The 25,998-nt window shown below is 41.6% G+C and overlaps 2 protein-coding genes across 6 annotated transcripts in view; one reads left to right on the top strand and one right to left on the bottom strand.

Annotated features, from left to right (window-relative positions):
- The window catches only part of DDB1 (damage specific DNA binding protein 1), a 22,362-nt gene extending 10,897 nt beyond the window's left edge, over positions 1-11,465 (bottom strand). The window contains exons 1-10 of the mRNA XM_082220835.1: positions 11,356-11,465; positions 11,012-11,160; positions 9,722-9,838; positions 8,008-8,229; positions 6,152-6,266; positions 3,764-3,861; positions 2,721-2,879; positions 1,920-2,003; positions 1,598-1,714; positions 543-645 (exon numbers count right to left, since the gene is read on the bottom strand). Coding sequence (XP_082076961.1) covers positions 543-645; positions 1,598-1,714; positions 1,920-2,003; positions 2,721-2,879; positions 3,764-3,861; positions 6,152-6,266; positions 8,008-8,229; positions 9,722-9,838; positions 11,012-11,160; positions 11,356-11,416 — 1,225 coding nt within the window. The 5' untranslated portion in view covers positions 11,417-11,465. The remainder of the gene's footprint in view (positions 1-542; positions 646-1,597; positions 1,715-1,919; positions 2,004-2,720; positions 2,880-3,763; positions 3,862-6,151; positions 6,267-8,007; positions 8,230-9,721; positions 9,839-11,011; positions 11,161-11,355) is intronic.
- TKFC (triokinase and FMN cyclase) lies at positions 11,349-25,998 on the top strand. 5 transcript variants are annotated; one of them, XM_082220987.1, is made up of 20 exons: positions 11,349-11,464; positions 12,017-12,114; positions 13,426-13,556; positions 14,495-14,684; positions 14,966-15,076; positions 15,156-15,337; positions 15,668-15,746; positions 16,528-16,617; positions 17,011-17,045; positions 17,117-17,201; positions 17,549-17,638; positions 18,567-18,683; positions 19,203-19,325; positions 20,146-20,283; positions 21,371-21,477; positions 22,762-22,865; positions 23,013-23,046; positions 23,935-24,024; positions 24,757-24,903; positions 25,778-25,998. In XM_082220987.1, exons 5-20 carry the CDS (start codon positions 14,983-14,985, stop codon positions 25,817-25,819), a joined length of 1,557 nt encoding a protein of 518 aa, XP_082077113.1. In that variant the 5' UTR covers positions 11,349-11,464; positions 12,017-12,114; positions 13,426-13,556; positions 14,495-14,684; positions 14,966-14,982; the 3' UTR covers positions 25,820-25,998. The 5 variants fall into 5 exon arrangements, with proteins under 5 accessions (XP_082077113.1, XP_082077111.1, XP_082077114.1 ...); XM_082220985.1 differs by lacking the exon at positions 13,426-13,556; XM_082220986.1 differs by lacking the exon at positions 11,349-11,464 and having other exon boundaries at positions 11,800-12,114.

The raw sequence follows: 25,998 nt of genomic DNA, 5'->3' as shown, positions 1-25,998 counted from the left end.
AGAGACATAAAAAGATATTTTACCAAGAGAACACAAAAGACCAAGGGATCTTGTAACTCAGAAGCCGGCACATTCTCCTGCCTCACTACTTCTAAAGCACCATACAGTGTTTACCCTGTGCCAACTATTCTCAGTTCTAGACTAGAATAAATTATACAAACCATTATGTAATCTTCTCCCAGTCTAAGATTTTAGCCTCGAATACAGAACAAAGGTAAAGAACATGATACAGAAGGTAAAGAAAGAAGAGTAAAGAAAGGCAACTTGAAAGAAGGAACAGAAAAGCATTGAAATATACAATCGTATCTACCCAAAACCTGCTGTGTAAGTCTTCACTAACCACTTGCCCACCATTTTCTAATCTTTTCTGGACACCCATGAGGGCTAGAATCATGTGTTTGCTTTTATTTAGCGTGAAAAGCTCATTCACAAAATTTCCTATGTGACAACATTGGCATATTGCTCAAAACACTTTGAGCAATATGCATTATCCTCACTTCAGAGCGTGCCACAAATTATTAATTTATATCATGATGACACACCTTTAATCCCTGGGAGATCAATGCTGGCATGTTCATGAATCCCAATTCCATTCCGGATGATCCTCAGAGAGCCCTCCTTAAAAGCACCAGAGCAAGTAACCAGCTGGGGAAAGCAGAGAACAGCCATTAAAACACTCTGACATTAATAATGGCCATATTAAATGGGTGACATTGCATTTAATCCAATTCAGTTCTTGAAGATAAGGAAGCTTTTCCTACAATCTACCAGAGGCATTTAAGCAAACCTCTGAAGGGAGACAATATATTACAGCCTCTGTAGGAAATAAAATATATTTCCAGAATGGACCCACTACTTAGGGGGCTAAGTTAAAGTTCTCAGAAATTGTCTCTCTACTTTAGCACATTCATGGCTGGAGAGGAGCAACAATTTTCAATCTATCATCAGATTAACTAGACAGTGCCCTGGGTCACATTTGGAAACCTAAGAAACTGCCATGTGCACACAAGACACCTATTCACAGAAGTAAATCTGGCGATGGTCAGAAATTCCTCACCTACCACCACCATACAAAAAACATACCAAAACCCCTAGATCCTTTAAAACAAAAACAAAAAGAGGCAAAAAAGGAGGCAACCTTTGCCTGCAAAGGGACCCCCCCTCAAAAAAATTCTTTTTAAATTAAAAACTGGGAAGGGCATGGGGTCTCAGTAGGTGTATGAGCACACTGTGATGCCCATTGGATAGCATGTCATGGTCAAGTCCATTTTTATTGTATATAGCCAAAGGCCTTTACAAAGGACAGAAAATAAAAGGAAAAGTTTCCTCTAAAATCATGCAACGTAAGGATAGCATATCAGACCCTTGTTCAAAGTTCTGTTTAGCCACTGGATGATCATGGGCTAGGTCATGTTTATCAGCCTAACCCACCATACAGGGTTGTTCTGGGGATAAAATGAGGGAGGACCTCAGTTATTCCTCTGAATAACTTAAGAGGAAAGATGAGATTAAAATGCAGCATTATTTTTTAAAGTACACAAAACACCGCTCCTAGTGAGGTCAGACATTTCATAGGGAAGGAAGAACCAAAATTTACCTGCCCTTGGCCTTGCCTTTCAAGATCTACCACACACATGTCCACAATGGGGCCAAGATTGGTGAAGGTTTCCATGGCGACAACATATGATCCTTGCTCATTACTGTCTACGTTGAGCTAGGAATGAAAATAAGATTAAATTTCTCAAGGAAACAAAAATAGAACAGAGCCCGCCAAAAATACTACACAGAGCTCCAAGAGATGATGGAAATAAATTCAGTGGTCACCCGCCCATAGCATTTAAAATTACATCTGGTAGAATATAGCTGAGCAACTATTTACAGGTGAAAAATTCACAGGTTCACTGAGGGCTACATTTTACCTTCACAAGTTGGGAGTCCCCAAGCCGAGAGCCAACAAACACAACGCCATTATCTAAATAAGTCAGGCATTCAGCAATGGATGTCTAGTTGAGAATAAAATACAGAAAAAGTAAGTCTTTTTAAAACATTTATTTACGCAGTTAATTACTATTTATTAAAAGTATTTTAAAATTATTGTTCTGCCCCAAGGGGCCCTCAAGGTGGAATACAACTTTAAAAGTACTTTGTTAATCTGCTTATATTTTACAACAAATGAAGAGAATTGCCAGTCTTCAGGTTCTGAAACAAGCTAGTGTGGTGCTGCAGACAGAACCTGGAGGTCTTCTAGAGGAAACCAAGATTCAAATTCTCGTGACCATATAACTCGGTGAACAGCCTTGGAAAAGCATGGACTCTTTACTTGGCCTAATCTACCTCACTGGATTTTTGTGAGATGACTAGGACTAGGATACAAATGTTATAATAAATAAAATAAAACAAAGAAATGAAAGCACAATTAGATCTAAGACAAATCCTCTCACAGAGACAGAGAGTCACAACTGAGGGAAATCCTACATTTATTGATTCTCTAAGACAATTCTTTAGGTAACACCTGAACACAGCACTGCTTGGGTTTCTTAGGGCAAGCTGAGTGCAAATGCTTTATGAGACAGCACTGAAAGTTAGTGTTTGGAGAAAGATTCAAGCTGTCAATCTTTGCTAGGGATTCTTTCTCCACCTTCACTTTAACTGCCCAAATGGCTTTGCCAATTTGTTTCATACCAAATGCCCCAGAAATGGGAGGAAGGAATAAGAACTACCTCTCCAAGAAGCTCCACACGCAAGTCCTTGAGACTGATGCCACCATCCATCTGCTCCTCCTTCTCCAGTAGTAGCATGAAGAGGCGGCCTTCCATGTCCCCCAGAAGGTAACGAGACCCATTTGGATCCACACGGTTGTGACATACGATTGTACTTTGCTGTTTCACAAAAGAGGCATTATTTAGAACTCTTCAGAGAACCAAGATTGCATTTACACTGAACTGCTCTTTGAATACTTTGATTTCCCTCCTAAAAATGGCATCTAAAGCATTTGGGAAGCTTTAAAGAAAGTGAAAAATCTAAAAGAATCGCTTAACATAAAATATCCTGGTCTTATCCTTCTTGTGTTGCCACAGCTATTATTGGTAGAGAGACTTTAGTTTTAGCAATCTTGACTGATAGGCCATTACATTTTACTTATTGACCGTTGCGTTTACCATATGTTGCTGTGATGAGGTCAACAGAGATACCACCTGATGAGTCTCGCACATGCTGCCCCTTCAAGGTTCTGTAAAGTTGCTTTAAAACTACACAATCTAGACTGTGCCAATTCACCTGTTTTCATTTCTGTGTGGAAAATTGTGCTTTGTTGGAAGGGAAGGGAAATATTTCCCCTTTTCAAAAATCTTCACTGTCATTCATTCCCCTATCTACTGCTTAGTTAGGAAATGCCTCTACTTTCCTTAATCAGGAATCACATACTGATTGTGACAACATCACATACTATCTAGCTACATGCCCATATCACAGAAGTCAAAGAGAACTGATTTGATTAACAGCAGTGCTTTATGGGCTGATCACTGAATCAGTTTGCTCTCAGAGGGCAAGCAAAGCATTCAGGATAGGCAAATACTTGTACCTTTCTATAGCAAACCTCAGAAATCATGGGAAAGAAGGTTTTCAACACAGGTAGGTTCATAAAAATATCCCCCCATCCAATTTTGAGGTAGCCAATATAGTAAACCATACCACATTCACACACATAGTGGATGGTACTACCAGCTTTAAACAAAATATATTTCAAAGAGAAACATGTACTCACCTTGATGATGGGTGGGGCTATAGCCAAATATTTATCACCGTTGTGGTAGGTGATGGATTCTTGTCCAATGATTATAGCCCCTCCAAATGGCTCAGGCACTGTAAGGAATGTGTTTGGAACAGGCACGTGATTTTTTATTTTCTTTTTAAGCATCACAAACAGAAAAAAGGAATATTCAGCAAGAAAAGAGATTCTAGTAAGTAAGTAAGTAAGTAAGTAAATAAATAAATAAATAAATAAAAGATCTCCCTTTCCCCTTTCTTCTTATTCTGTATGGGATCCTCCCATCTCTGCTTTTTGTGCACTTAATTGTATTCTCACCTAACTGCAGTTTGATACACACAGAATCTCCTGTTGACCACAGAAAGACAGCCACCTTTTCAAGGGAACAAAGCAGTTTGTAAGTAGAGTGAAGACATACACCAAGGACTAAGAGAGAAGTAACAAACCAAGAGAGGAATTTAAGGAAGTCAACATGCTAAACATATATCTGGTTGCATAATGTTAGTGATATCTATTAGCAGCAACAAGTGCAGCTGTTATTTCACAATGAGTTTTTCATCTTGCAACTGAATTCACTTTTGGACAGCCTTATTACACCACATTAAATATAGGCTGGCAAGAAAATTAATTAAGTTTACATATTCTTTGCAGGCCTCTAATCCCCCATATGCACTGTCTATAAGATGACCCCCCAAATTTAAACTTGATAAAATAGGGGGGAAATATAGTATTATACACAGAAAAATACAGTATATCCTGAACTAGCCTTAAGACACTTATCAACTTGCCCATCCAGTTGACTCTGTAGCTTTGTCTAGGAAGTTGCCTGATCAAACAAAGGGGTAAACTGGGGGGTGGACCAGTGCACATGCACAAATTCCACCCACAATATCCTAGGGCATGTGGTTTTCTTCAGATCTTTGCACTCAGAGGTATGTTCCTAAGCATTGGTAAATCTGAATATCATCCTCAAGACACTGGATGCAGTTTGAGTCTTTATGTACTCTGGTAAACAACCAAACATAGTTTCTAAGTCTCAAGTTTTTCTTTCTAACCCACTCCTCTGTTTCTCTCTCAGAAAGCCATAGAGAGATAGAATCGTAAAGACATTCAAATCCTAAAACAAGCAAGCACCTGAAATATTCAGGAGCTATAGGGATTCCATGCTCCACCATGCTGTGTTAACACACCCACCAGAATGTGCCACTACGTTATGTCTACAAGGAAAACAAGCCATGTGTTACAATTTACAGGTTTGCCCTGTAAGTATACTGGGTAGTGCTGATGCAGCCACACACGGCTCATTTTCTCTTCCCTCTTGTAGCCTCAAAAGCCTAGTTGCTTTTGGACTTCTTGTTAAATGAGAAGCAAATCTGAAAACCATTAAAAACATTTTTTAAAGCACAGACAGAGAGGGGAGCAGGAGAGGGAGAGAAAGAGAGAGAGAGAGAGAGAGAAGAAGAAGAAGAAGAAGAAGAAGAAGAAGAAGAAGGAGAAGGAGAAGAAGAAGAATAGTAGTAGTTTGGATTTGATATCCCGCTTTATCACTACCCGAAGGAGTCTCAAAGCGGCTAACATTCTCTCTCAGTGGGGCTGAGAGACTTCAAAGAAGTGTGACTAGCCCAAGGTCACCCAGCCACTGCATGTGGAGGAGTGGAGACGCGAACCCGGTTCCCCAGAGAGAAGAGGGAAAGAGAGAGAGAGAGAGAGAGAGAGAGAGAGAGAGAGAGAGAGAAGCAAAGCCATTACAGTGTCATGGAGCCAGATTTGGAAAGGAGAAGCAATGCAGTGACTAATGCTCCATATGTCATCATTTGCAAAGCTGTACAAGAGGGGAGAACACGATGCTCTTATAAGCCACTTCAATGAATTGCAGGATTTATGCAATTTCATTTGGGCTGAACTATAAAGATGCTACAGCATAATCAAGAAAATTGGAAGCTCTGGTTCACAGAGCTTCCCCATTATATTGTACCTGATGGTTGCTATACAAGAAGCAACTGCTATTTTTTTAAACCTCTAGGCAGCTGAAATCATTAAGTCTGAGCAGTGGCTAGAGATAATTTACCAGGGCTGAAACAAGATCCTACTAGGACAGAGATATATGGCTAACTACTGCAAGAAGTAATGGGCACAAAAGGTAACAAATATGGAGAATTAGTGAGTAGGAAAGTAAGACGCTCTACTGCAACATGAATCCCACCAGGAGAATGGGAAGCAGATGCTACAAGATGACTGCAGGAGAAGATACAGGGAATATTCTTGAGAAGTATACACAGTTGACTTCTGAAATAAGAAAAAAATGCTGCTTTTTCTATACGCAGGAAACTGCAAGCTTATTTTTAAGCGTCTACAGATAAAGATATTTTATGTAGATGAACTGACCTGCAATCACCATGGAGGCTTCAGCCTCCACATTCTCCTGTTTCCAGGGTCCCTTGTTAAACTCCTTCTCACGTAAAGACACTTCATATGTCTTGACATGCCGGCCCTGGGGATCCTAGAGATGGAAACAACAGGTATTGTCATGAATGGCACAAATAAATCTGTTCCAGAGGGTTCCCCCAACCCTTAGGAGCAAATTTGAGGAGGACATAGTCTGGAGGTCCAAAACTGAGTTCTCATTATTTCAACCAAAACCTTCCATTTCTATATAGGTATTGATGAAAAGGATTAAGTGTGTTTTCTATCACTGGTGTGATCTGCATTGTCCTAGTGGTGCAGCAATAAAACTGCTAGCACATTTGCAAAGCTAAACAGGGTCCAGTATGGTTTCAAATTGGATGAGGGACTGTGTGTTGGGATCTCTGCATTGCAGTGGGTTGGACTAGATGATCCTTGGGGTCCCTTCCAACTCTATGATTTTATGCCTATGTTCTATAATAAGAACACTTTAAAAAAAAAAAGTGCAGTGGCTTGGATCCACACAACCAGTTCTACCTGTCCAAGGGATCTTTGAAATTGTGTTTACTGAAAAGCATCCATTTCACCCCACCCACTCCTGGCTAACAGTTTTGAAAAATCCAGATTTGTGACAAGGAATATGGAACCTGGAGCTGGTCATTATTCTGAACTAAACAAGGATATGACATTTTGTCTACCAAACAGTGGCATCTCAAGTGGAAGTAAAAATAAAATAACTCTGCTCCAACTTCACTACAATGAATAAGCATTTTCAGTTGGCATGCTAGCAAACCAAGCTCTAATATTATGTGGCACATACACTCTGAAGCCAAGAATGGGTACAGGGAAGGATTCTTACCTACACCAATAAGGCGAGAAAAATATGTGCTGATATTTTATTGGGCCAACATGAGGAGAGCAGGAGGTGCAGCTTGCAAGGGTTTCCTCTCTCTCTCACACACACACCATCTAAAAGTTTTATCAGGATTTTAAACTGTAACTCAACATGGAAAGGGGAAGAAGAGGAGCAGCCGATCTTAAATTAAAACCTGTAAAGGCTCCCAGTTTGTTTTGGGGGCTGGATCAGGGCTAGCTGGAAGCACCAGATAAGACAAATCAGATGAGGGGAGCCATACACAGCCCTAAAAAAATTCCCATCCCACTTTTGTAAACAATTTTAAATCCCTTATACGAGAATGAAGAGCTAAAACACATGCCTCTCATTACTGTGAAAAACATTGGCTACGCTATATTAAACAGTTTGTTGGCAGACATGTTGCCTAACAACCATTACACAAGAATGCATGGTTCATTGGGAAATAGGGCAGCAACATTATTATACTAAGCTGGAAATATTAATACTGTCAGATCTTGCTATTTTATGAATAACCCATATGATGGGAGTTATGTCTCACAGATGGCTCTCCCTACCCCCAGATGAATAGAAAGTGCCTGAACAACAATAAAGCAAGCCAACTTGATACAGGAAAAAGAAGTATCATGATTAAAAGCTTTTAAAGCAGGATTGTCACATAAGCAGGCCATTCAGTTGATATCATACGACGTAATGCAGAAAACAGATGATGATATCATATGATGTAATGCAGAAAACAGAATACCGATATAAAAAGGGACAAGTTTTGCAGTCTACAAATAAATAAAAACTGTGAAATATCATAAACACAGACAAAATGTTTTGCTTTTTACAAGTGTGCTTTGACAGATACAAAAACCTAGACATTAGCAATAGCCCTGAATCAAAAAGTGTTCCGAGACTACTGGCCACCACTTGCTCTGCCAGCAATTTCCATTATAACACACAGACCCAATATTGGTACCTGGTAAACGAAACAGATGGTTGGAGGCTGGCACCCATACAGGAACTTGACATCAATGACCTGCAGCTCCTCCAATCGTATGTTAAACGCCTTTAATTCCTTATTTTCCCGTTCCAGAGGAATGACCTTGAAGAGGCCATCATAGAGTCGCAGTCCTATCATCCTGCACTCTGGGTCAATTATACCAATTATACCTGTCTCCGAGGGACGACCAATACGATCCTAGAAGAAAACAGGGAAAACCATTTCAGCAAGCTTCATGTCTGATGTTGCAGTTTGAGTGAAATATGCAGGATGGAGCCCTCTGAAATCTATCAAATTGGCTTTTGTTCACTAGCTAGTAATTTCTTCTACTTCAAGTTTGAAAAAGTTTTTCCTACAACATACACTGTACCCTGTTTCTACTAGCACTAATATTTTCTCTGTTGGTATTCCTGTGCCTTATAATCAGTGTCAAACAAATATTGCCAGTTTAAATATGTGACAAATGAATGATGGGTTCTGCCTTTCATTGTTAAACTAGATGCTTTATATAGTAAGTTTGTGCATGCTCAGTCCATACTTTCCAATTCTGTATTGTGTTACCCCTGTATTAGCTGTATTTGAAAAAAGTACCAGTCTGCTCTTTGCCCTTTAACACAAGCAGAATCTTCTGCTGTATGACAGCTCCTCATAAAGATTGTCCTCATGCTGTAAAGAAATACTGGGCTGTACTTCTGTGCTGTCTTTCCATTCACAGATGGCTTGTTGACCCAGCAGAGGCATCTTTGACCCAGTAGGAGGCAATTTTCGCTAAGCCCCCTTTCTCATATCGATTTGAAATAGATTTGAGGAGGCCAATGAAGGCTTCCAGTGTTAGAAACTTAGATATGAAAGCTAGAAGCTAAATGACACCTTAAACCTAGGTTATGGGTGCCGCAGTGGAATGTATAAGCATGCTTTTTTATAACAAGAATAAAAAGCTGAAAATGAATGAACTGCAGCTAAAATCTTATATTCATTTTTCACTTGGTCTAGTCCTTATCTGAAGACTGCAAAAAATAAAGTTGTGGTGTGTGTCTAAGCTGCTCCAAATGCCTCCGTATCAGAGCATGACAAAACAAGCCCCAGTTCTCCCAGCAGTTGAAAAGGAGTTCATACAGCCTCAGAAGCACAACACAAGTGTTGGCATGATCCCTGGCCCCCTTCTCCAGCTCCAATGAGTGGCCAACCAGATACCTTCAAAAAGTCCACAAGCACGGAATGAAGGTAACAGCCCTACCCCTATTTCCCCTCCTGCACATACTAATCACTGTGCAAATATCAGCTTTCTGCAGGACAGAATTCGGTCATAGAGTGCAGGTTCATAATGACTGTTGGGATCAGACAGAAAAATGTATGTTTGATTTTGGACAGCATGAAAAGCTGGATGAGTAAAAAGAGTCAAATAAATATGAACATTATACAAGTGGTGGTGTAAACAAGCAGAGCTACAAGCACATGACAGTCATCGAAAGAAAATACACTGTAACAGTAAATCGGTAGAAGAAGACCAAGATTCAAACCCCAACGGAAAAGTGCTGAGGAGATGGCCTGTTCAGTTATCTACCCAGCAGATTGTTAGATGTAGCACAACAAGAATGGTTACCTGAACGGCATCGTTCCTTAGGTTGAACATGGACTACACAAAATACACAACAATGTTAAGCAGTCCTAAGCCAATCTCCCCGCTTACCTGCACGTTGCCATGGGCTCGGGTGATAATGTCAATGCTCTCCCCACTCTGTTTGTATTCAAGGATGCAGGCATTATATTTTGCTGTCAGAATAAAGAGCAAATCCTTGCTCTCCCCCTTAGGAGAAACAATACAATTAGAAAGTCTTGCCAAAAAGGATTCAACTGAAAAAGCCTCCTCAACCACACCTTGGACCAGAGAACATATTTAACCTTTCATTTATTTAGAAGATTTACACTCCACTTTTCCCACAGAAACACAAAGCAGTTTACAATTTATAATACAAATAAAAAACTTGTGATGTAAACTAATGCTTTGAAAACTCTTCATTGTGTGGTTTGCTTTCCATTTAGCATTTCTTCTTTCTATGATGGACAACAGCTGCACTGACTTTAGCCTGAGTACCTCCTGAAATTTAAAGTGTAGTTCTGTCAATTTTATTTGGATGCCAGGTAGATGCATTGTGAATTGGAAAGACTATTAAAAATTCAATCACCATTTCTGAAGGTTCCTGGAAAACCTCAGTTAATGGATGACATCCATCTTGCCCCAAATGCTCCACAAGGCATTGCTCTTTTAACAGGAAGTTCCTGGGGCTACCTGGAAGGCTAGGTGGAGTCAGGGTAGTTGCTGAAATCTTTGACAGGCTGGCAGAGCCAGATCTATCTCTTCCCTCCAGAGATCAGTCCAAGGTGGAATCAGTTCCCAGGACTGATCTCCTCAGAAGCAACGAAAAGGAAGCCACTTTGGAAATAGCACTCTTCAAAGTCCAATCACAACTATATTAAACATGAATGGACCAAACATGAATGCAGATCAGCTCATGGCAAAGTGGCATTGAGCATATCACCCTTACGTACTAAATTCAGCCTAGTCACTAGTTGTGAGGACACAGTCATACCATAAAAGCAAACATGCTTTTCAAAGGCACCCTCAAAGCAGAACTGAAACAACTCTTCCCACGTATTATTGGAATATAAGAAAAGATGCAGTTCAAACAGCTAGCAGGCAGGGCCCCCTCTGTTTTGGCTATTTTAAATTCTGAATTTTAAGTTGTAGCTAGTAGTAACACTGCACAATGGGGAGGTGCAGAGCCTATTACAAGGTGCTTACTAAGCACCAACTCTGAACAGCTACTACAAGCCAGCGAAACAAACAGCTGCAAGGAGAAGATCATGTGGACCCCGATGCCGGGACAGCATTTGGTTGCGGCCATCCAGCTCCAGGACACAACCAAAAGGCTCTGGGTGCAAAATTCGCCCGCAGCTCGTCCCTCAGAGCAATGCTCACCTTGGGCCGAAAGAGCTCCATGACGGCGATCTTGCCATACATGCCCACCTCCTTGACGGGCCGCAACCCTTCCGCAGTGACCACATAGATCTCCAGGCGGGTGTTCTTGGCGATGAGCAAGTTCAGGTCCTCCGCGGAGGTGAAGTGTCCTGGGCCGGAGACAAAACATCGCGAAGTTGCCGGGGCCGCAGGAGGAGCCGCTCCTCCCCCTCCACGCGGCCCTCCTCGCTTTGGGCTTCCCCTCCACGCACCGCGGGCCGTTAACCGCCCCCTAACCGACTTCTTCCTCCCGCGCCTCCCCTCCCCCCGCTTTTTTTCCACGGCACCCTCCCTCCCGCCATTACCGGTGACGCAGCTGTTGACGGCCGTGGGCTTCTGTGCCGTCACCACGTAGTTGCACGACATGGCGGTATCGGGGAGCGGGGCTGCTGAAGACCCGCGGAAGGCGACGGGGTGAGGAGGAGGAGGAGGAGGAGGAGGACGGGGAGGGGAAGCGCCAGGCAGCACAGTCTCCAAAGGCCACCAACCACCTCCGGCACCAGAGAGAAAGCGCCAGAGCGCCCGCGCGCCGCGCCGGGCACCACGGGAAATTTGACGAGAGGGGCTGTTGAGGCGCGCGCGGCAGTGGCAGCGCCCCCCTCCGGTCGGAGGGGAGCAAACCTCACCACTCTCCTCCGAGAAAAAGAAAAGGGGGCGGGGAGACTTCCCCCACCCCCTCCCGCCTGACTCCGTGCGGAGCGTGACTGGCCCTGCGCGCTACCGCCAACCGCCGGAGCTCGCGCTGCCGTCGGCCAATCGGCTTCTTCCCTGCCGCCTCTTGTCAGGCAGGGCGCGCGTGGCTGATGCTGTGAGCCAGGCGGAGTTTGGATTGCAGGGCGAAGTCTCTCTCGCCTTCGAAAAGGGAGGCGCGTAAAGGCAGTAGTGACAGGACACACGGGAGTCAGAAGCGACTTCGCCTCTCGCCCCTGAGCAGCCGCTGTCTCTCTCTCTCTCTCTCTCCCTCAGGAGCAGGAGGTGTCCCTCCTCGCCTCGGCCGCAGGCTCTCGGAGCATCCTGCTGAGCTTGGTAGCCCGGAGTCGCAGCTCCAGAGGGGCAGCATGCAGGTGAGACCCAGAAACGTCTGGTCTCCGTGAAGCTGAGGGAAGGGATGTTATTGCATTTCTGTCCAATTCCTCTTAAAACCCCTAGCCTGAGCGTAGGCGCTAGCCTGAGCGTGGCCCCAATTGACCCATGAGGCCCAAGGCTGAGTTTGGGACTTGGGCTAGAAAACTGCTTCAGATCCAGCTCTGCTGCCCTTGCACTGTTTCTGCCTCAGTCAGAGCAGAGAATTGGTTTTGGTCAGCTGCGGTTGTGCGATCACTGGAAAGCAAGGGAGAGAGTCCCTTCCATTAAGTCTCTGAAGCCCTGCGGATTGAGGGAAAGCATCCGAAACAGGGTAACTTGGGACTTGGGAGTCAAACTTCAGTCTCTTTGTATCGGTCCCTTGCAATCTTTATATTCTGCCTTTGTGTTCACTCAGGAATATTCAGGACAGCTTAGGATACAAAGAAATAATAAAGCAAGTATATACAGTGTTAGAAGCCCAGTCAAATGACTATGAAGCCAATGGAGCTAACAAAAGAGAGGTGTCGGAATGCTTGGGGTGGGGACCTGAAGGTTTGCAGAAGTAGAAAATATATTGGGGTGGTGGAAAACTGAACAACTCAATAAGGACGGAGGGACTGAGCATGTGATTAGTGGCCACAGGATCCCACTGATGGGGGGAGACAGAAAAACAGACGGGGAGATTGAATATCCTGAAAGAAGGCATAGCTGGCTGAAACTCTGAAAAGGGATATTCTACACTGCAACATTTTGTGGCAGCTCCCACTTGTATAGCTCTGAAGGGCACACTGGCTAATAATTATCAATTAATAATGCAGTCAGAAGACTCAGCAGATAATTAAATGCACGGAAGCAGAAAATCAGGACCAGAGTCCAAACTAGGCTACTACCCATGCCAAATGTTTGCTTAAAGTTTAACAACAGGAGTTTGACCTGATGCCTAAAAGTGAGCATGGAGAGAGCCAGACACATCTCCCTGGGCAGCAAATTGTCAATTCCTCATTTTCTTTTGGTGGGTTATGTCTCAGCTGTGACCATTTGAACCTTTTTGCATTACCTGGATGTGACTTTGGGGGCCCATAGTATATATGATTTCAGAAGATTAAATCTAAGACCCAGGAGTTACAGGGAAATATCTACTTCTACAGGGTCTATTACATAAAAATGCTGTGGAGACTTCATAAAGAAACCCTTTCACCTTCCTTCTGGCCTTAGAAGTGGCTACCAGATATTGTGCTAGAATGAGCCAGCTGCACAAACATGAAGCAACACTAGGAAAGCTGCACACATGGTTTTGTTCTTCTTTCTAGCCCCAAGCTAAAAGAAAAACCAAAAAAGCAAGTGCAGCATCTATAACATTCTGAAGACTGGACGTGGATATTTCTCAACCATTAAGAGTCTGCAACTCTTTAGGACTAGGAGGGAATATGAGAAGTGTCAGGTGATGTTGTCACAGACTAATACTGTTGCAGCTGCATGACCAGCTCTTGATGACCTAGAATTAGTTATTTGTTGCTACAGGTGACCAAATGACTACTAAATTACAATACTGTTGAATGACTAACATACTGTTACCTACTTCGCCTTCATGTTCTAAAGATCTCCGAAGCACAGTAACTGGTGTGTCTGCCTCTGTTCTGTGGAACAGAATTCCTGTCAGGCTATGACAGACACCTGCTATCTGCATGTTTGGCTGTCTAATTAGTATTGTTTTTAACTTTATCTGTTACATTCTGTGTTTTTAGCTGTTTTTGTTGCATTTGTACACCTGGTGACGTTTGTGGAAGTCAATGTAATAATAATAATGCTATAGGATGAAGCAGGCTGGAAGACTCAAAAAGTTAAATGGAAAATATATTGGGTACAACTTTAGACAAAGAGTGGACGTGTCAAAATTATGCTTTCATTGTTACATAAAACTCAGTTTTGATTCACAGCTGCTGCTCTTTCTGCTAATGTGGAGGAACAGTTTTTTCGTGGATGGCTAACAAATTCTACCAATGTAATGGTTGTCTGTGGCATGACAGAAAGCATGGAAGGTGAATGACCCAATCTTCATATTTTTTGAAAGCAATATCAGGTGGTATTGCAAATACTAATGGATGGGTGTGCTAGTTACTTTTGTGTTCTGCCTTTTCACTCTGCTGTTCAGAGGTGTTTGACATGGGAAATGCATGGGCTCAAGCATTATACACAGCTTGCATGTGTCTCTTGCAATAATTCTTTTTTCAGATATTACAACAAAATCATGAATCACTGGTACAATTGCTTATAAGCACTTGTAGTATCTGAAGCTGGTTGGACAATAATGAACTAGAAACTACCTCCATGTGGAAGGCTGTGCGTATGAGAAACTTTTGTGATGTTTTCCTATTCTAGGGTTCAAAGAAGCTAGTGAACACAATTCTGGGTTGTGCAGACGATGCATTGGCTGGAACAGTGGCTTGTAATCCTCATCTCCAGATCCTGCATGGACACAGAGTGGCATTACGTGCTGACTTGGAGAATCTGCGAGGCAAAGTGGCACTTATTTCTGGAGGTGGTTCAGGACATGAGCCTGCACATGCAGGTTAGTGGGATCAAAGTTATGGGAGCTTTGAGTCTGGGGGAGAGGGTTTCAATCTGGTTTCCCTCACTTCACTTAACACTGGCATTTCATGAATACAAAGAGAAGAGGACACCCTGTGATCCCATATTTCTGGACATCATGAACTGAAAACGTTTGTGCCACAGTTCTGGCAGCTGTACGATTCAGTTATTGGAGTTAAGATAAACAGCCACAGAACTAGAGTGTGAGCAAGATGCTCCCAAAGCAGATGCAATACCGCCATGCCTGTCTTCTTTCCTCAGGGTACATTGGGAAGGGAATGCTCACTGGAGTGGTAGCTGGTCCGGTATTCACTTCACCTGCAGTGGGCAGCATTTTAGCAGCAATTCGGGCTGTGAGGCAAGCTGGTGCAGGTATGGCATCATTTTTGGTAGATGAACATCTCTCTTGAGGGAGGAATATCACAGAATTCAAACCATCTCTCTTCTGTAGTTGGGACACTGCTAATAGTGAAGAACTATACTGGGGACCGTCTGAACTTTGGGCTGGCATTGGAACAAGCACGGGCAGAAGGGGCTTCTGTGGAGATGGTGGTTATCGGTGACGACTGTGCCTTTACCAAACAGAAGAAGGCTGGCAGGAGAGGTCTATGTGGCACAGTGTTAATACACAAGGTAGGAATCATCCATCCCCAAATTCAGAACCAACATTGTCATTGACTTAGGACCCCACTGTACAGTAGTATTACCAAAGTGCAAATAATGCTTTGAGGCCTAAGAATGTTGTAGAGTGTGAGGTGCCCATAGGCATTCCTCCCTGCATATTGTGCCTGAACTCCTAGCCACATAAAAGCATGATTCTTCACACAGCCATTCTTCTCCGTTAGTCCTGACACACCTGGCTTTGTCCCTGTAGTATGAAGTGAATGAATGTATGCTAATCTGCTGTGATCCTTTTGTTGAGAAATCAAAGCAACATTTTTCCTTACAGTTGTTTATGTTTAGGTAGCTGGGGCTCTGTCTGAGGCAGGTTGTGGTCTGAGTGCAATTGCTCGCAAGGTTACTGCTGTTGCACACTCAATGGGTAAGTGTTTAAGTAGCTCTCTTTGGGAGGTAAGCATCTGGCCAAAGGCTACGTTATTCTTTGACACCTGGCAAATCAAGCAGTCTAGCAAGGTCATGCTGGCTAAATTTATTATGCTGTCTTTTATAGGGTTTATGGTTTTGACATGCAGTGAATGTAGTGAAGATTTAAAATTAATGATCCCTGAAAGAAAGAGAACCCCAATTGTGTGGCTGACCCTTTGTGGTTAATGTATAAGATTTGGACTCAGCATTCACCATCGCCTAGTTTAACCTCCCACACAGGATTGTTGTGAGGATTAAATGGGGAGAACCATATACACCACCTTCAGGTCACTGGAGGAAAAGGTGAGGTATAAGAACTTGAGAAGAGCACTGATGGGTCAGATCGAGGACCTATCTGTCCAGCTATGTGGTCCCTAAGTTCCCAACCAGATGCCTTTGGGAATTCCATAAGCAGAACAGAGGTGCAATAAGACACTGCCACTCATGATCTCTAATAACTGGTATTCAGAAACATGCTGCCTCTGATAATGCAGGTAAAATAGCTAGCCATTGATAGCTTGATATAAGTTTAATTAATATGAACAAATAATGTTTCTGTAATTAGCTGGTGATCCTCAAGACTGCACCTTTCAATCCAAAACTACATTGCAATATTGTAGTATCATTTAGAGTTGTGCATTGTAACCGGGGGCATAAGCAGAACATACACTTTTGTCTATTTTCTTGTACTGATGCTGAAACATCTGTATGGAAGGTGGCATTTTATTTTTGCACAGGGACCCTTGGAGTTAGTCTAACCCCCTGCAGTGTTCCTGGATCTAGACCTACCTTCCAGCTTGCTGATGATGAACTTGAGCTAGGCTTAGGTGAGGAATGCGTTTCCATCTACTTCTTTAGAATGTCCTCATGAGCATTGTCTCTTTGGGACTGCATGCCGTTTGTTTTGGGACTCTGTCCATGCTCTGAATTATTAGTTGTGACCAGTTCCATTCCATCATTGCAGACATAGGGGTCAGTCTGAGGTGCTATCACCTATGATGCATGGGTATCCATTACCAGTCAGATACTAACAGGGCACAGATATGTTCTTTTACTATTTTTCTTTTGTGTGTAGTTTAAGTTCAATGGCTATATATCACTGACTAGCATGATTAGGATTTCATCAATTAGTGCCCTTAAACTCAGTCATCTTCTATTTAGAAAGAAGATAGTCATGGCAGGTGCCATAACTGATATCTGATATCTTGCTCTTTCTGTAGGAATCCATGGTGAAGCAGGTGTGCGTAGGATGAAGGTAAGTAGCCTGTCACCTTTTTGCTAATGAAGAAGTACAACCCTGCCCCCTTACACATGTCCTCTTCACAGATAACATCAGCAGATCAGGTTGTCAAAATAATGCTGGATCACATGACCAGTCACTCCAACGCTTCACGTGTGCGACTCAAGTCTGGTAAGTAACAATTTTGAGGCTGGCCTATATATTATTCCTTCTACTCTGAGGAATCTGGGAATATTTTTTTTCTGTGGCTATTTTTCTATAGCTGAACTGTAATATATATACAGTACAATATATACAAAAATGCTTGTAAAATCACGTTTATGTAGTGAGTTTCTATTACAATATCAGCAATTGCTGGAATGGAGATTTACTGTGTGATTGGTCAGTCATTGATCAGTAGATCCAGATGTTAGCCCAGATGGGGAGAAATAGCCATGCAGAAGCTTTTTACATCACCTTTTGCATATTAAGTATAGTGTGCAGATTAGTCTTCAATCTTACTTTGTTTTGGCTTTCAGGTGCTTCTGTAGTCTTGATGGTGAACAATTTGGGTGGGTTATCCTACCTTGAATTAAGTGTAGTGGCTGGGTCTGCTGTGCGTTGTCTTGGTAAGTTTCCCTTGTTAGAATATTGGTTGAGATTGTCTAATTCTGCATTGTGTAACATTAAAAACTATGTAAAATTACATAAATGAGGCCTGTAAAATACCAGATTGCCTAGATACCTATAAGGTGAGAAAATAATTTGGAGCATGCTTTATTGTGCAAAACTAGCATTTAATGTTCATAGCGATGCCTAGAAGTTTAGAATACTTACGATGTAGATTATATGTAGTTTGATAAAGCTCATCACATTTTACTTATTAGACCAGCTTTAGAAAAACTCATCTTTTCCAACACCCAAGGCGGGATGATTCAGAATTTGGAGCATGCTTAATTGTGCAAAACTAGCATTTAATGTTCATAGTGATGCCTAGAAGTTTAGAATACTTACGATGTAGATTATATGTAGTTTGATAAAGCTCATCACATTTTACTTATTAGACCAGCTTTAGAAAAACTCATCTTTTCCAACACCCAAGGCGGGATGATTCAGCAGTAGAGCCCATGCTGTCCAGACTAGTATGCCACAAGCTAAGAGTAGGTGCAGTGTGTAAAAAAAGAAAGAAAAAGAAAACATAGAGCAAATGGCTTAAAATGTATATAATGAAATAAATCACACACTATAAAAAAAAAGACAGGGCACCAATCAGCTACTGGGGACAGTAGCTTCACTGATCCAAATATGACAGCAGAACATTGAAACTTAATTTGGTGTATCTCCACCAAACATTATATCACTGTGGGACATCAGTATGCCATGTTCTGCACGACTGGGATATATGGGGAAGAACCTTTATGATATCAGAGGATCACACAGATGTTCAGGGGGAAAATGCACAATACCTTTCATATATCCATCTGGCTCCACCCTGGCAGAGATGTAATGTAATGTTCCTAATCATGCTTCTTAGTTTCTCTTGCTTCATCACTGCAGAGAGCAGGGGCATCCATATTGCCCGAGTTTTTGTTGGCTCCTTTATGACTGCACTGGAAATGGCAGGTGTCTCCCTTACTCTTATGCTTGTAGATGATGAGCTGTTGACTCTCATTGGTGAGTTCTTGAGATACCAGTTTTCTTCTCAAATTTGCGACTTGAAAATAAGTTGTGACTTAATTGATCAGGTTGGGGGGGGTGGTATATGTCTTGAAAATATGTATTACGTCCTGGAGGCTCATTTTCTTTCTGATAATGAGTATATTCTCATTCCAATACAGATAAAATAGATAATACAAATTACATTATTTCCCTTGATCCAAATGGCAGCATTTCCTGACAGTTTGACCAAATGTCTCCAGTTTGCTATAAGCCCAGTGATGAGACACAATAACTCCAAAATATATAAATTTGAACTTCTCATTAATAATATAAGTCCTGTCTTGTTAGACTGCCCAATTCTGTTAATGTTGGGCTTTGTTATTTGGGGTTCATAACCAGACTTTTGTGGCTTCTGCTAAGAAAAATGCTGATGATTTTTAAGAGTCCGTGTGTTGATGACTTCATGGATATGAACCAATGGTGTTGTGAAACTATCAGCAAATGTATATCACACTCTTGTATTCCAAATTCTAGATTCCGACACTACAGCTGTTGCTTGGTCACAACCTGCCAAGGTGCATGTGTCAGGCCAGAAAAGAGTGAGAGAGTCAGTAGCACCCAAGGAAGAGGAGGAAGAGGAGTCTTTTCCATTTAAAGGTACAGGCTGAAACATCATCTCTCTGAGAAATTTCTTGCCATACTGTAACCAGTTTCATCCTGTCTGCTGAGACAGTGATTCTGGCTTTGTGATGGCAGAATGTCCTTCTCTCAAGGAGCATTGAGAGTGAAAGTAATTTGGAGACACAAGCAGCACCAACAGGAGTCATCGTGTCCTGTTTGAAGGACTGGATGAGCAAAAGGCTGGTCAGGACAGTAAATGCCTTTTTGCCAGAAATGTTGGCTTTTGTTTTGCTTCACTCTTGTTCTCTCATTATCTGTATGACATATAAAACATATAAACAAAAATCCTTTCATACCCCAGTTTCTCCATCTGTAAGTTAATGATAATAGATTCCTAGGTAGTAGTATTTGCAGCATTTCTTTCTGCATATGCAAGCAATTGGATGTGTTTATCTGTGAGCTGGCCTTTCTGTTTCTGCACCAGTTAATCCATGGATATTCATGATGACTTCAGCATAAAGTGATTTATACACATGACTGGGCCATCATAGATCAAATATCACATGCAGAATGTTTCATATTACTTTATTCATTTCAAATACAGAACTATTAAGCTGAATCATTACAGATTTTCAGCTGTTTCATCAGGTGCTGAGTAAACAAGTGATGAAAAATCCAGCATGAACTGAAATAGCCTACTAATAAAGTGATATGTTTGGATAGAGTTTACCCTTACACTCACACATTATATGAAAGGGAAATGCATAGCAACATCAGTACTTGCTCTGTAAGACAAAATGTGAAACTGGGAGCCTTACCACTATTGAAATGAAATAGCTATTCCCATTTCATTTAGCACCAGCCACGCCCTACATGAGAGCAGTTCTAGAGAAGGTGTGCAACACACTGCTGAACCTACAAGAGGAGCTCAATGATCTAGATCGGGCCGCAGGTGATGGAGACTGTGGCAGCACACATGCACGAGCTGCCAGAGGTTAGTGCTCTTCCGACAACTCCTTTGCTATTTTTGGAGCACATAACCTCAGCTTGTGTTCCATTATAGACTTGGGGTTGTAAGTTAAATGAATAATGACACTGGTGTACTACTTTTCTGAAGAACAGAGAGAATATGAGCTGGATGGGTTATATATGCTGTTTGATGATATGTTGATAAAAAGTGTGTTGGAATCCACAGGGTTCCATCTTATCCCCTATGCTATTTAACATCTATATGAAGCCTCTGGGCCGTTTTTGATTGTAGGTTATTTTAAATGTTTTTAATGTTGCACTTTAAATTGTTGTAAATCATCCCAGGGTGTTGAAGGGTGGGCAATAAATTAAAATACCATAATAATAATAATATTGTTAAGCTAAAATGGAGCAAAGAATATGCTGAAAGGTACTAAATTTGTTCCGGTTCAGGAGGGAACACTAGACTTGGTGGCCTACATAAAATGCCTTCCTGAATCTTCCTGCTGCTAAAGGACTCTTCAGAGATGCCATAGACTGAATATGATAAAAAGGTGTTGGTGTGGGAAAACTATGTACTCTGACTGAAAAAAGGTTGTTGAGATCTTTTCCCTTGATGCTTCAAATTACCATACTAACTGAGACATATCTGCAGAATTGCTTTATAGGCTTAGTCTTAGTTTTTTGGGGGACCTATGTTGTTGAAAAATGCAATTGATTGCAAAATTAGTGAGGGCCCCTCCAGACATCCTTTTTATGGTATATTCATGACTATTTGTGTTCTTGATCCTAATAGAGTTGTCCCAAGCTTTGGGATGGTCACACTGCTTCAGTTCCAATCAGTGCATATCCTGTGCTGAAAACCTGTAGCTCTTTTTAACAAATGTTTAAAATGTTCATTTTTGTTCTTCTTTGTTGCATGATAGCCTCTCCAGACATCAGTAATGTGGTAGCATTGGAGAAGCATCACAGCAGAATAAATCCGCCATTTATGCACTATTACCGTGCTTAAAAACATTTTGCAGAATACACCTGCAATAAACACCAGTCAGGGGGAGCCCTTAGCCAGATGGGAGATTGTCAATTTTAACCAGTGAGTGTTGTTTCCTCAGCAATCCAGGAATGGGTGGAGTCAAAACCTTTACCACTGTACCCCTCTCAGCTGCTCTCTGCCCTAGCAAAGTTACTGCTGGAGAAGATGGGGGGTTCTTCGGGGGCGGTGAGTGTTAGAAGAATTTGTACAAGTACAAAAAGAAAAAAGTACTTTTTTTCTTTAATTCTTAAACTTTTAATAAATATTTTTTTAAAAAAAAAAAGTGTTAGAAGAATTTGGATAACCTGTTTAAGGTTGCTCATTGCTCTTATGTAAGGGTGATTGGTACTACTAGAATTTGTGTGTGTAGTGGGAGAAGGAGCAACAGTTAGGAAAAAGTAGCAAATAAGCATTTTTACTGCTGACACATAATTCTCTAAAAATGTGGCTCATGTTAGGAAACGGGGTGGGAGATGATCAGAATATTTTAAACACTTTCAGATGGAGAAACTGGGAGCTTCCTAGTTGTGAGACAAACTAGCACTACAACAAGCAACTCTTTAGAGTGCAGTACTGTTTCCCTTTCTCATCAATAAATGCTCTTTTGGTGAGAAATTAAGTTTTTAAATTATAATATCTAACATACAGAACCGGCAAATTCTCATAACATAAAAATTAAAGCTTTTACTAAATTGGAGCAAACTTGTATGCATGTAGTAGTTCCAAAATACACTGAAACTATTTCCACTGAGAAATTTAAATGTAGTCTATTCATGCAACAGACAGTTGTAGTAGAATAGACTGTACTACTTCGGAGGTGGGGCACATTTTGGAAAGAAGTTCTAGCATAAAAGGAGTATGGTTAGGCTAATTTCTACTTACAAAATGTTTTTAGTTAGAGCATCATGCACAAATGTGATCTCTTGTCTACAGTCAGAAATGCTACAATCCATTTTACTACCTCAGGACTCTAGTCCATCTCACTCTGTTGTGTTTAGAGGTCAAAAGCTATCACAAAGGGAATTCATGAAGCAACAGTGTTGGACAATGGAGACACAGGTTTATATCCCCTTTTGTCTTATACTCAGGGGGTGCCTTTGTGGTTCATTAGTCTCACAAGATGGCAGATATGCAGACAGAAAAGATGTGCCATAGACCTTGGAACTAGGGTGGGCTGTAATAATTTGTTTTGCTAGGGCCACTGAATTCTGATTTTGATCTGATAGCTCTTAGACTACCTTGACTATGGAAACTTTATTAAAAGGTTCTTTGTTAAGACGCTTATTGATAAAAAGAAGTTCCATTCAGCTTATTTTGTTAGATTTTATTGCGTTTTAAACTATTTTCTGTCTCAAGCTGTAGGAGTAGATAAGGAGAAAATTGTAATATGCTAAAGAGAAATACTGCATTTGATTATTGTATTATTACCCTAGACTTTATCAGAGATGAAACCACTTTGTTTTCTTACAGCTCTATGGACTGTTTCTAACAGCAGCTGCTCAGCCCCTACGGACTGATGATGAATTGGCAACTTGGTCAGCGGCCATGGATGCTGGTATTGATGCCATGATGCGGTGAGTGTGACCCTTACATGACTGCAGCAGAGTAATTATACATGTGTTCTCTTGCTACTTCCATCCTTGCTATATGAGTGAGACTGCCTCTACGGTGGGAGGGATGCACATGTGGAACCTACACTACTAACTGTATTCATCTGACAGGTATGGAGGAGCTTCACCTGGAGACAGAACTATGGTGAGTAATGTGCCCTAGCACTGTCCTTCATTAAGGCCCCTTCCATTCCAGCTATTTGAAGCATATCTGAAGGCACCCAGGAACTAATTTTAGGGGACATCTACACAATGTCATGCTTGAGTTGTCGCCTTGTTAATTCAGATTTACTGTTAATACCAGCATAGATGCAAAAATTCCAAAGGTATGACTTTGAATTTTTGGAGACAGTTTGTTTCTGGGGTGTTATAACACTTCTGAGGGTTGCTCCACTGCCATGCTGCCTCATTTGTGGTTTGGCATAGAAGGACACACTTGAGTCATTGCATTTCAAGGAACAGCCATGGAAGGTTGTTACTCTTGCTTTGATGTGAAGTATGGAGAAAGGAGGGTCTGTGCTCGAAGAAAATGGGTACTCTCAGACATGGTCAGATGGGGTACCATGAATGCAAAAACACAAAATTCAGGAAGGTATGAGAAGTGTCATGCTATACCATAAGTGCAGAATGAGAAGGGAAAGAAATCAGGAGAAGCACCTGAAATTTCTTTTTCTGCCATGGAGCTACCTCAAGGCAAAAGTGACACCACTTTTTTTTTGCTTTACTTAGCAGTCATGGCTTGCAGTCTTAATTATGGTTACTTTAGAATGCTTCACACATCTGCACATACCAGACACTTTACACTAGCAAATTAGTGTAGTGTTAGTTAGCACAATTTATCTAAACAATAGTTACCAACATTAACTTGCCTTGTCCAGAATGTATGGAATATTTCCCATAACATTCAGTTTCAGCAAACAATTCCAGGTGTTCAGGTTTCAGATAGGAGACTATCCCTGCCAAGATAATGACTGTCCATAACTAACCCTGATAGAGCTATTGTCCTCTTAATTATTCTTTGTCTCTTTGCTAGCTGGATTCACTCTGTGCTGCTGCTGGGCAGCTCAGAGCTCTGAAGAACCCAGAGACTAATCCACTGAAGGTTCTGACCAAAGCTGTAGAAGTGAGTATGTTAATGTACCTACAACCCAAAGTGTAAAAAACAACAACACCCTTTTGCATCATTTAGGAAGATGAGAGCAGGGAACTATAAGCAAGTTTTCTCAGGTTATAGATATGTAGTATACGTATCTGTAGTTCTGTGCATTCTCGTATTGTCCAATCAGCATAAGTCTTATCAGGCACACAGTATCAATTTCACTAGTAGTCCATCTGCAATCTGAATAATAATAATAATTTATTATTTGTACCCCGCCCATCTGGCTGGGTTTCCCCAGCCACTCTGGGCGGCTTCCAACAAAGATGAAAAATACACTAAAATGTCACATATTAAAAACTTCCCTGAACAGGGCTGCCTTCAGATGTCTTCTGAATGTCAGGTAGTTGTTTATCGCTTTGACATCTGATGGGAGGGCGTTCCACAGGGCGGGTGCCACTACCGAGAAGGCCCTCTGCCTGGTTCCCTGTAACTTGGCCTCTCACAGTGAGGGAAAAATTACCAAACACTTAAAATCATTAGGCAAAATCCTAAAGTGGTTTGTTTGCAGCATTAGGACTAAAAGGCATCACATCACAACAGAAATGGGGAGGACTAGTGTCCAGATGAGGGCTTATGGTTTCAAATTTAGAAGCAAATGAAAGCTTTTGGTGGTATCTATCTACTCTTAATTCCTTGCAAATGGTGAGCACATAGGTATCTGTTTCTCCTCTTATAATGTCTTGCTTTTTTCTGCAGGAGGCAGAGGCTGCTGCTGAGTCTACAAAACATATGGAAGCAGCTGCAGGCAGGGCCAGTTACATTGGCTCATCCCGCCTAAATCGGCCAGACCCTGGTGCTGTAGCAGCTGCAGCTATTCTTCGTGCAGTGATGGAAGGATTGCAGGTTAAAACAATTTAATTTAGTGGTGATTAATTTATTGTATATATTTATAAAAGTATATACCACTAAATCACAAAACATATCAAAGCGACTTACAACATTTAAAAGATAAAAACTACATTTAAAAAGCAAATATAAAAACTAAATTAAAAGAAAAAGAAGTTAAAAACAAGCATAAATAAACCATGATGGAGGATGAACTCTTAACTGTCTGCATAAGCCTGGCGAAATAAAAAGATTTTCAGCAGGCATTTAGAAGATGGCACAGAAGGTGCCTCCTGAAACTCTCTTGGCAGAGTATTCCAAAGGACTGGGCCAATGACACAAAAGGTTTGGTTTCTCATTGTTGTCAAATGAGCCTCACCAACTCAGGGAACACTCCTGCTGCTGTTCTCAGAGGGATATAAAGGTACCCTGGACCTAAGTTGTAGTGAAGCAGGCTAAGAGATTATTCTGCTGCCTCTATTGTATCCTCGAAGAGCCATGCAGCAGAATTGTTTTGAGTGTTCCAGAGTATGGTTGTACCAGAAGTAGCAGATGGGCCACTGGAACCTTTGGCAGCATGCTATGAGCAATTTGCACAATGATTTGGGGATAAAATCACGCAGCTCTGTAGTGCCTTGGATGTCACTGTTACTGCAACTCTAGTTGAGGTGCTCATTGCAGTACTCTGTGCGGTCAATTTCAATTTATATGGCCTGATGATGTGGACAGAACTCTTATAATGATGTGGACAGCTTCTTGCTCTTGACTGCCCATCCTGACCGGCAGAAGCTGGTTGGGTGGGGTCCTGGGTGCAGTGATACCTCCTTCCTTTGATTCAGCTCATAATTCAAGACTTGCTAAAATGTTGTATCACCATTCCTCTCCTGTGCAGGGCTCTCCATTGAATCGAAGTAGCTTCAGAATGGCAACATGATGTTCTTATGGTACCTTGCTTCTAATACTTCAGGCTCAAGAGCATCCTTGTAGTGAATAGTATCTGGTGTTTCTGTAACCCCATGCATAAGTACAGGTCTATGCTTTATATTCTTAGTTTTGAGATCATTACTTTGTACTTTATGAAATTTGGCTGTAATAAAGAGTCCTATCTTTGGA

The sequence above is a fragment of the Podarcis vaucheri genome (assembly GCF_965113315.1).
Source record: "Podarcis vaucheri genome assembly, chromosome: 1".
Lineage (NCBI taxonomy): Eukaryota > Metazoa > Chordata > Lepidosauria > Squamata > Lacertidae > Podarcis > Podarcis vaucheri.
This window is presented reverse-complemented; position numbering and strand designations above follow the sequence as displayed.